At 42.2% G+C, this 11415-nt stretch overlaps 1 protein-coding gene across 1 annotated transcript; it reads left to right on the top strand.

Annotated features, from left to right (window-relative positions):
- The first annotated feature begins 9384 nt into the window (after positions 1-9384).
- On the top strand, positions 9385-11003 carry LOC109217360 (non-specific lipid transfer protein GPI-anchored 2-like). Its single transcript, XM_019381599.1, has 3 exons — positions 9385-9810; positions 10245-10360; positions 10746-11003. The coding sequence occupies exons 1-3, from the start codon at positions 9489-9491 to the stop codon at positions 10791-10793; spliced, it is 486 nt and encodes a 161-aa protein (XP_019237144.1). The 5' UTR covers positions 9385-9488; the 3' UTR covers positions 10794-11003.
- The last annotated feature ends 412 nt before the right edge of the window (positions 11004-11415 follow it).

Here is an 11415-nt window from a genome sequence, read left to right as displayed (position 1 = left end):
CCTTTTGCGTCTTGTAACCTTTCTTTAGGTTCTGAACGATGGGTCTTGTTGATTCGACTCAGCTGCCCGTTTCCGTGGATGTACGGGGTTGACAAATACCCTTCTGATCTTGTTATCCTCGAAGAATTTTGAATACCTTGCTCCCAACGAACTGTTTCCATGTCAACATACTATTTCGGAAGGCATCCCGAACCGACACACGACGTGGTCCCAAAGGAAGTCGATTACTTCTTTCTCTCGAACCTTTTCGTAAGCCTGCGCTTCAACCCATTTGGAGAAATAGTCAGTAACCAAAAGAATAAATTGAGCCTTACCTGGAGCTCGAGGAAGCGGGCCCACTATGTCCATTCCCCATTTCATGAAAGGCCATGGGGAGATGACCGAATGCAGCAGCTCAGCAGGCTGGTGGATGAATGGCGCATGCCTTTGACACCTGTCGCATCTTCGTACAAATTCCCTTGCATCCTGTTCCATGTTGACCCAATAGTATCCAGCTCGAATTATTTTTCGGACCAACGCATCCGCGCCTGAATGGTTGCCACATGACCCTTCGTGGATTTCCCTTAATACGTACTCTGTGTCTCCGGGGCCAAGGCATATGGCGAGTGGTCCTCCGAAGGTTCTTTTATATAAGACTCCGTCCTCGGCCAAACAAAAACGGGCCGCTTTTGTTCTCAATGCCCTTGATTCTTTGGGGTCCTGTGGGAGTTTTCCTGTTTTTAGATAGTCCACATACCTGTTTCTCCAGTCCCAAGTAAGGCTAGTTGAGTTGACCTCGGCGTGCCCTTCTTCTACGACCGACCTCATTAGCTGTACCACCTTTTCGGACTCGAGCTCGTCGTCCTCGACTGTCGAGCCCAGATTGGCGAGGGCATCGGCCTCGCTGTTTTGATCTCGGGGTACGTGTTGGAGAGTCCATTCTTTGAATTTGTGCAAGGTGTTTTGGAGTTTGTCGACATACCTTTGCATCCGGCTCTCCCTGGCCTCGAACGTTTTGTTCGTCTGATTTACCACAAGAAGAGAATCGCACTTGGCTTCGATCACTTCGGCGCCGAGGCTCCTGGCCAATTCTAAACCTGCAACCATAGCCTCATACTCGGCTTCATTGTTAGTCAACCTCCTCGTCCGTATAGACTGCCTAATGACGTCCCCGGTAGGAGGTTTTAGTACGATCCCCAATCCCGACCCCTTTACGTTCGAAGCTCCGTCCGTGAACAATGTCCATACTCCGGACGGAGTCCCCGAGCTCAGCAGGAGCTCTTTTTCGACCAGGGGAATAAGGGTCGGTGTGAAGTCAGCGATAAAATCAGCCAATACTTGCGACTTAATCGAGGTTCGAGGTCGATATTGGATATCGTACTCGCTAACCTCTATGGCCCACTTGGCCAGCCGGCCGGACAATTCGGGCTTATGCATGACATTTCTTAATGGGTATGTAGTTACAACATGTATGGGGTGACTTTGGAAGTATGGCTTCAATTTTCTTGAGGCACTAATTAGGGCTAATGCCAATTTTTCTAGGTGAGGATACTTCGTTTCCGCTTCCCCTAGTGTCCTACTTACGTAGTAGATGGGGAACTGGGTGCCCTGTTCTTCCCTAACTAGGACCCCACTGATGGCTACTTCCGATACGGCCAAGTATAGGTATAGAGGCTCTCCGATTTTCGGAGTATGCAACAAAGGTGGATTAGAAAGGTACCTTTTGAGTTCCTCTAGGGCGTGCTGGCATTCTGGTCCCCACGTGAAATCATTCTTCTTCTTTTTCTCATCAAGTTCGGCTCTGCTCTCGTCAAGCTCGGCCTTAACCCGATTAAGCTCGGCTTGCACCCCCCTTAGCTTATAACCAAGCTCTTTCTTCGCTTCCTCCAGCCGGATAGCACAGGACGCGTGCTCTTTGTTCAAAAGGTCCAATCCGGTCCGGCTTTCTAGCAGCTTTTCTTCAAGGACCCGGCGCCCCTCTCGCTCCGTCTCCATTTTGTCCTTGATCCGGAGGAACATCGAGTGATATAGCACCGATGCCTGCAAAGAAAAAGTCTAAAGAGTCAGTACTGAATCACAAGGCAAAAATATTAGAAATAAAGGAAGAAGCAAGTACCTTGAGCTGCGCCTGTTGGGCTTCGTTGAAAAGGCATGTCCAATCTACAGCCTCGGTTGCAGCCCGGTCTTCCTCCGTCATCAGGTGATGAAGATAGCTTGCAACCCCGACCGGGGGGCCCCACGAGCCCGGACGTCTTTGGGGTAGTAGCAAAGTTAACTATCCTGTTACAGTCCGGGTCCGACGGCGTCGGAGGCTGGTAAACCGTAACTACGTACAAGCTTGTTGTACGGCCGGAACGTCCCGACCTTCGATTNCCTCATACTCGGCTTCATTGTAGTCAACCTCCTCGTCCGTATAGACTGCCTAATGACGTCCCCGGTACGGAGGTTTTAGTATGATCCCCAATCCCGACCCCTTTACGTTCGAAGCTCCGTCCGTGAACAATGTCCATACTCCGGACGGAGTTCCCGAGCTCAGCAGGAGCTCTTTTTCAGCCAGGGGAATAAGGGTCGAAGTGAAGTCGGCGATAAAATCAGCCAATACTTGCGACTTAATCGAGGTTCGAGGTCGATATTGGATATCGTACTCGCTAACCTCTATGGCCCACTTGGCCAGCCGGCCGGACAATTCGGGCTTATGCATGACATTTCTTAATGGGTATGTAGTTACAACATGTATGGGGTGACTTTGGAAGTATGGCTTCAATTTTCTTGAGGCACTAATTAGGGCTAATGCCAATTTTTCTAGGTGAGGATACTTCGTTTCCGCTTCCCCTAGTGTCCTACTTACGTAGTAGATGGGGAACTGGGTGCCCTGTTCTTCCCTAACTAGGACCCCACTGACGGCTACTTCCGATACGGCCAAGTATAGGTATAGAGGCTCTCCGATTTTCGGAGTATGCAACAAAGGTGGATTAGAAAGGTACCTTTTGAGTTCCTCTAGGGCGTGCTGGCATTCTGGTCCCCACGTGAAATCATTCTTCTTCTTTAGAAGATTGAAAAATCGATGGCTCCTCTCCGAGGATCGGGATATGAACCGGCCTAGAGCAGCTATGCGCCCGGTGAGCCGTTGGACGGCCTTTACGTTATCGACAATCTTTATGTCCTCGATTGCCTTAATCTTATCCGGATTGATCTCGATTCCCCTGTTGGACACCATAAATCCTAGGAACTTTCCGGATCTGACCCCGAACGCGCATTTCTCCGGGTTCAGCTTCATGTTATATTGCTTTAATATAGCAAAAGTTTCCTGCAAATGGCTAAGATGTTCCTCTGCGCGCAGGGATTTAACTAACATATCATCAATATAAACTTCCATGGTTTTGCCTAATTGATTCTCGAACATCTTGTTAACTAGGCGTTGGTAGGTGGCCCCGGCGTTCTTTAACCCGAAGGGCATCACGTTATAGCAGTAAGTGCCATACTTAGTGATGAAGGACGTTTTTTCCTGATCGTCCTTATCCATCCGGATCTGATTATATCCGGAATAGGCGTCGAGAAAACTTAGCGTCTCGTGGCCGGCCGTGGCATTGATCATTCGATCGATGTTAGGCAAAGGAAAGGAATCCTTGGGGCAAGCTTTATTTAGATCTTTATAATCTATACACATTCTTAATTTATTACCCTTTTTGGGTACTACAACTACATTGGCTAACCATTCGGGGTATTTAACTTCCCGGATGGACCCTATGTTTAATAGCTTAGTTACCTCCTCGTGGATGAAAGCCTGCTTGACCTCGGATTGGGGCCTTCTCTTTTGTTTGACTGGCTGGAATTTTGGGTCTGTGCTCAACTTGTGAGTCGTGACCTCCGGGGGTATGCCTGTCATATCCAAATGGGACCAAGCAAATACATCTTCGTTAGCAGTAAGAAAAGAAAGTAAATTTTTCCTGAGCTCGGTAGTTAAACCCGAGCCCAGGTATACCTTTCGGTCTGGCGCACTCGAACGAATAGGGATCTGTTCCAGCTCTTCGATCGTTGATTTGGTGGCATCGGACTCATCCGGAGTCACGAAAGATCGGGGAAGGAAGAAGTCTTCTCCGAAGGTAGATTCTGGTTCAGCCTCTTTTACCGGAGGCTTACACTTTGACTGCTATTTTGCCTGCGAACATCTCTCTTGCGGCGCATTGCTCCCCGTACACAGTGATGACCCCCTCGGCAGATGGGAATTTCAGCATTTGGTGCAGCGCGGACGGTACGGCCCCGATGTCGTGTATCCAAGGTCTTCCGAGCAGGGCGTTGTACCTCATATCGCCCTTGATAACACAGAACTTGGTCGCTTTTGTAACTCCGCCCACGTCGATCATCAGAGTTATTTCCCCTCGTGTTGTCTCCGTAGCCATATTAAATCCATTCAATACTCTTACCTCAGAAATTATCTGCCCTGTCAGTCCCAACTGTTCGACGACCCACGACCGAATTATGTTAGCCGAGCTTCCGGGATCGACCAAGACACGCTTGACTTTAGTGTCTCGGACCATCATGGATATTACCAAAGCGTCGTTATGGGGTTGTGCTGGTCCATCGATTTCCTCGTTGCTAAAACATAGTGTTCCCTCTGGTGCATAATCCCTGATCCGCTTCTCCCTTGTGATCGATATCTTGGTACGTTTCAGTATTGGTACTTGAGGTGCGTCTTCCCCTCCAATTATCATGTTTATGGTGTGCCGGGGTTCCTTCCTATCGGCTGGTCGATCTCGATTTTCGTAATGATTTTTGGCCCGATCACTGAGAAATTCTCGAAGGTAACCTTCATCGAGCAACCGGGCAACTTCCTCCCGCAGTTGCCTGCAATCTTCGATTCTGTGGCCATGTGTGTTGTGGTACTTACATATTAACTTGGGATCCCTCCTCGATGGATCGGACTGTACGGGTTTGGGCCATCGGGCTTCTTTGATACGTCCGATCGCCGACACCAAGGTAGCCGAATCGACACTGAAATTATATTCAGCCAATCGGGGTGCTTCCTGTCTATCGACGGCTTTCCCGAGGTGGGCCTTCGGTAACGGTCTTCTGTTCCTCTCATAGCCGCGGTCGTTCCTCGTTAATTTAGGCCTCCTATCATCCTGATACGGCCGATATCTTTCCTTGTTTGGTCTCGAATCTTTGTAGTTTTCCCTACGAGGTCGATCGAAATTCCTATGTGTGGATGGTGAATCCGAACTTGCTCCGCTGTGGTCGTCCTCTACCCTTATCTTCGATTGGTACCGGTTATGGATGTCTGCCCACGTAACTGCTGGAAACTCGATCAGACTTTGCTTTAATTGCCTGGATGCGGCTGAGCTGTTGGCGTTCAATCCTTGAGTGAAGGCTTGTACTGCCCAGTCATCCGTGACTGGGGGAAGATCCATCCTCTCCATTTGAAATCGAGACACAAATTCCCGGAGTGTCTCGTTTATGCGCTGTCGGACCTTGAATAGGTCGGATTTCCTTGTTTCTACCCTGATCGCCCCGGCGTGAGCTTTCACGAAGGCATCGGCTAACATGGCGAACGAATCGATGGAATTTGGCGGTAAGTTATGATACCACGTCATTGCCCCCTTGGACAAGGTTTCTCCAAACTTTTTCAACAAAACTGACTCGATTTCATCATCTTCGAGATCGTTTCCCTTAATCGCGCATGTGTATGCTGTCACATGCTCGTTTGGGTCCGAGGTCCCATTATACTTCGGGATATCGGGCATTCTAAATTTCTTAGGGATAGGTTTTGGGGCGGCACTGGATGGGAACGGTTTTTGTACAAACTTTTTAGCGTCAAGGCCTTTCAGGACCGGAGGTGCACCTGGTATTTGGTCGACCCTGGAGTTGTATGTTTCTACTTTTTTATTGTTGGCCTCGATCTTTTCCTCCCCCTTTTCGATTCGTTCGGTCAATTCTTCTAGCCTCCTAAGAACCGCAGAATCAGCATCCGGCCCACCCCGTTCCGGCTGTACTGGGGTCGGATTGATGATTGCAGCTGCACGGGGAGCCTCCTCGGACCTGACAGGCTCCTGGACCCGGCTCTGGAGCTGAGCTATAGCCGATTGCTGGGCTTGCAGCATGTCAAAAATCATTTTAAGGTTGATAGTCTCTTCGCCGACTGCCTGGGCCCTCGAATCGTCCTCTCCCCGGACGCTATGTGATGATCCGGAGGCCTGATCAGTGTTGAGCGCCATCCGGGAATCGGCATCTATCGGGTTTTCGAGCCCGGGCATTCCATTGTTTCCTGTCTGCTGTTCAAGTTCGTTGTTGATTGATTGTGCCATTCTATGAGTTGGTAATTTGAATGTAAGATGGACTCTTTTGCAAAGAACCAGTGTACTGTGATGCGTCAAGAAAGAGTATCAAAGAGCTCACTAATATCCTTAGCCCCACGGTGGGCGCCAAACTGTTTACCCTGGAATCCGGATAACAATTGAATTTATATGGGGTTTTAAGGATCCGTGAACTAAAAGATACAAAAGGTTTGGATTGAGAAAAATAAAAGATAAAGACTCAACAATTGCTGCTAAAGTAAATAATCGCAGAATATAATATTGCTTAGAACAATTGTGCTTGATAGCGTACAAGAATTGAGAGAGATGGTACCGTAGTGTAATGGTTTCCGATCCCCTCTTTATGGGGTCTTCTCCCCTTTTATACATTCTGATTAAGGGTAAAAATAAGGTAGGTAAATTAATTACATCGTGGATCCCTGTAATTACGCCTTAATGGCCTGAAGTGGTTGAGAAAATCACGTTTGGGCGAGATATCCGGCGACGCTTGGTTATCCGTTACGAGTCCGGCTTCCGACCTTGTGTGTTTCTCCATCCGGTGGTGACTCATATCGAGCTCTGCAACGGTCTCGAAATGACTCGACCTCGGTTGTTGACGTGGCCGTCGTTCTACCTTGCATCCAGGTCGGGTTCGAAAGCCCCGACTTGCCCCGGACCGGACCCAACCCGGTCGGGCTCAAGCAAAAAGGGTATCACCCAATACAAATACAAAAAGGAAAAAGGAAAAATATAAAGTTAGGAGTCCATTTTCGATGCAAAATACACAACGAACACGGTACTCACTCACAACCTTGCATAGTTGTATTCGTTGTTGCTTTCTTGAAGTTTATCCGACAGACAGTCAAATTTTATATGTCCTATTTTCATCTTTTCTATATCAGCACTTTCTAATACAACGAACATAGGAATATATGTATTTAGCATACAAAGGATAAAACCAACAATAGTGTTGTTTATAGTTTGTATAGAGCACTATCTAACCTTCTACAACTTGATCGTATACAAAAGATTATTGAGTATTGGTATATTATTAGTTTTTTCTAGCTAGTATCATGTACCATACATAAAAGAAAAGAAAGCACGTCTATTCATTAAAGTTAAGAAACCAAATATCTGACTTGAACCATTGTCGATTTTTTCTTAGACTTAACTAAATCAATTTGAAATGATCAGAGCTTCAAGACATAACTATTACTCCTCAACATCAAATAAACCATCAGATTGCCATATAGTAACTTAGTTCATTAAAAAAAAAAAGCACATTTAAAGTAGATTTAAGTCTGTCGAGTATTTGTCATGAATGACGCAATTACAATTGAAAAACACCAAATGCAGATGTAGAATCTAATTAGAGATCTATTCTATTTATTTTACCAAAATAACTATAAAATTTAGTAGACTTTTCCTTAAAAGAATATCATCGATATTGTTCACTATTGAATTGGCATTACTAATTAATGAAATACAATATATGATACAAACAGTCAAATATAAAAGTTACTCATGCTTACCATACAATTTTAAATTTATTCATGCTTGCCACGTAGCTTGTGTGAGATAGAGAGAATTGAATGTGCGGTCATTGTTCTTCAAGCAAAGATAGCAAATCTTTTAATAGGATTATCTCCAACAGAAAGTTAAAACCTTTACTAAATCAGATTAGCGTTACCAAAAGAAAAGAAAAACGTAACCAAAACTTCCAATAATGAATATTGCAATATAGGAAAAAAATAAAGAAATTTTAACATGTTATGAGCGTCAACTTTATAACAATGTAATACGCCAATGAAGACGTTTGTATATAACTTAAGGTAAGAACCATTTACAGTGTTCTTATCCATTTAGAATTAGTATAGATTTAAAACTTCAAACCCGTATCACATAACAATTCAAATAGCTAAAACGTTAAAATTGGACTCTTGTTCTAATAATAGAAGGGTGCATCCAATACGAATTTTAAACAATCCATTATTAATTGATTTATATTATAATTTTATAAACCACAGAATATATCTCTTTAAGAAAATAATATTTACAAAAAAATAAAAATAAAGAACCTCGATCCTCCTCCAGTAGCCATGACCATGTTGGTTATAGGAATATAACAAATAATTAAAATTGGTCTTTAAGGCAACATAAGTAGAATTAGTCGTTTCCTATAATTTTAATCTTCCTCCAACTTTAAGTCGTAGTCTTTCAAAGTTTTACTTCTTAAAGGATTTATGTTGGACCTAATATCTAAAAAGTAGGAAACTGATTGTGCTAAGAATTACACAAATTAATATTCGGTCAAGTTTAATTACTATTTTATCCAATATAAAATTGTATTCTCAAGAAATTATATTTAGTTTAAAGGGCATAAAAGTCCATCAATATTTTGGGGATATTTTTGTCGTCTAACATTTAGTGTTTTGATATTCGTGCTTTTATATAATAATAATAATAATAATAATAATAATAATAATAATAATAATAATAGATGTAGTATGTTTTAATTAATCAGTTAGATGTATTAATTCCTTTCTTGTTTTTTCTTTTTTGAACTCAGTCTGAAGTCTAGTAAAAAGTCAGAGGAATTATCAACTAAAAAGTGAAATTCTGCTGTATATTTGGTCCTTTAAGTACTTTGAACCTGATTTTTACTCTTAGCATGCAGGTAAATGGAAAAGGTTGCTGCTGAATGAATTCTCTACTATCGAATGTTTCAAATATATTGCTTATCTATATATTCTGTTTTTTTACATACATCTCTTTTCCTTCATTGCGTTTTTCCATTTCATATATTTTATAAATTCTTATCGACATAGTAATTTCCTGCCTCGGCTAGTCCTATGTTTTTTATGTGGAAGACCCCAAATAAAAGAGAGATTATATTGGTAACAACATAATAACATAAGTCAACAAAGTTATCTACTCTATTACTTAGGAGTTAGGTCATCAGCCAATGCATATGCTATACGGATTAGTGACACGTTATTGGAAATCTTAGCTCATACATCTTTATTAGTTAACCAATATATTTCCTTCTCTACCCAGAAAACAAATAATCACCCCCTAGCAAAATGTATAAATCTCCAGCCCCCCACTCCACCAAATTAATTAAGAAGCAAAGTAACTGCTCTAATTTTTCTTTGTTTTCCCCTAGCTAGTTGTTGTGAGCGAAATTAATTATAAACATATCTGTCACAAGACCAAAAGATGGCATCGAGAGGGATTCAAATTTGCATGGCTTTAGTTGCAATAGTGAGCATGATTTCGACAGGGGCAATGGCTCAATCCAACTGCATGAACGCCTTCTTTAGCATGTATTCATGCCTTAGCTATGTGACTGGAAGTTCAAAAACACCGTCGAGCTCTTGCTGCTCCGCCCTGTCTGGTGTGCTGCAGTCGCAGCCCAGGTGCCTTTGCACCATTGCTAATGGAGGTGGTTCGTCGTTGGGCGTCCAAATTAATCAAACTCTTGCACTTGCACTGCCTGGTGCATGCAACCTGCAAACTCCTCCTGTTAGTAGATGTTATGGTAAGTGATTTACGAAATATGTATTATCAGTTCACTCTGATCTTTCTGTTTTAGTGTATACCAAAAAAAAAGAATGACACATTTTTATATTTGGAAACTTTTAACTTCTCATTATACCCTTAATGACATGCTAGCTCCTATATAGACATAGAAATGTCGTGGCATTTATGAGACCACGAGTTTTAAGGATACTTTTGATACGAGTCAAAAGTCTTTCTTTCTTAAACTTTATGCTCAATCAACACTGGCGGAATATAAATGAAATGAAGGGAGTAAATTAACGTGATTTTGAGACATGCACTATCGAAATTATAAGTCGGTATGCATATTGCACTTGTACTACAAGTGTTTATAGAATATAGTTTACATTTATTCAATGTTTTCCCTAATTCGGTATTGATGCATAATTTCTCTGCTAATAATATTTGATACAGCTGGTAATGGACCGGCAATGTCTCCAGTGCCAATGGGTTCTCCAGTGGGTTCGCCAGAGGGTTCAGTACTTCCGACGACGGGACAGCGGATTCTTAAACTGGTTCATCGTTTTCAGGTAATTAATCAAGTCATGAACATTGCACGCACCAGAGTATTGAGACCAATTCTTTTACCTAATTCTACAAAGTTGAAGCAATTTACAACTATATATAGATTGCGAGTGTAATTTCACCAGAGTATGTCAACCTTTTAGCATAGTTCATGTCCTAATCAAGAGAAAATATATGATAGGTGATGATATTTGTTTTAAATTAAAGTACTAAAATTATTAGGAAGCAAACAGTAAATAGAAGAAAGGAAAAATAACAAAGATTAATTATAATCCACGAATTACAACTATTAAGCATCTACAATTATTTGATTGTATATTTATGAGATCCTAGTACTAATTATGTATGATTGTCTATTTATGACATCTTATTTATTGATGAATTGAGCAGGCTCGAAGACAACAGGGAGCAGCAGTACCTCTGGTGGAAGCCCCTTAAATATAATCTCCCTCTTCAAATTGTTGCTGCCTTCTATCTTTTCATGGTTTCGTCTAGGAGTTCCAAAGAAGTAATGTATTAATGTACTGTCATGTGAAGCGAATTATGTTACTACTTGTATTGTGTATCCTTTTCAGTTTGCCAGTTGTGTTTGTACTGTCCTAGCAATGCACTCCAAAAGTTTGAACATTTGTGTTTGAGCTTTCAGCACGAATTTGCTCTCTGTAACTCATATATATCCATAGGCAATATTAGGAATTTAGGCATGACGATAATTAGGCAATACTAGCACCTAAAAAACAATTTAAAATGGTTTCGGGGGAATAGTCTCGAAAAGAACAATAAATTTTCTTCAGGATTAAGTTTGAAGAGAGGAAAAAGAAGTGAATCATGGCTCAAGCTGCAAAAAACAGCTGAACTTTTGTGGAAAAAAAAAAGGAAGAATAAAGAGAGTGGTCCAAAGATGGAGATGTTATCATATAACTTAATTACAGATTCCTAAAGTTTTTCCTTTCAATTTATAACTTCCTCTACGCAGCAAATATGATTTGAAAAGTTAATGAACTAAATTACAATTATCTTGAAGTGGGAAGAACAGATTTTTTTTTTTTTTTTTTTTTTT

Source organism: Nicotiana attenuata, unplaced genomic scaffold (genome assembly GCF_001879085.1).
Source record: "Nicotiana attenuata strain UT unplaced genomic scaffold, NIATTr2, whole genome shotgun sequence".
Taxonomy (NCBI): domain Eukaryota; kingdom Viridiplantae; phylum Streptophyta; class Magnoliopsida; order Solanales; family Solanaceae; genus Nicotiana; species Nicotiana attenuata.
Note: the sequence above shows the minus strand (reverse complement) of the source record. Positions and strands in the feature narration are given on the sequence as shown.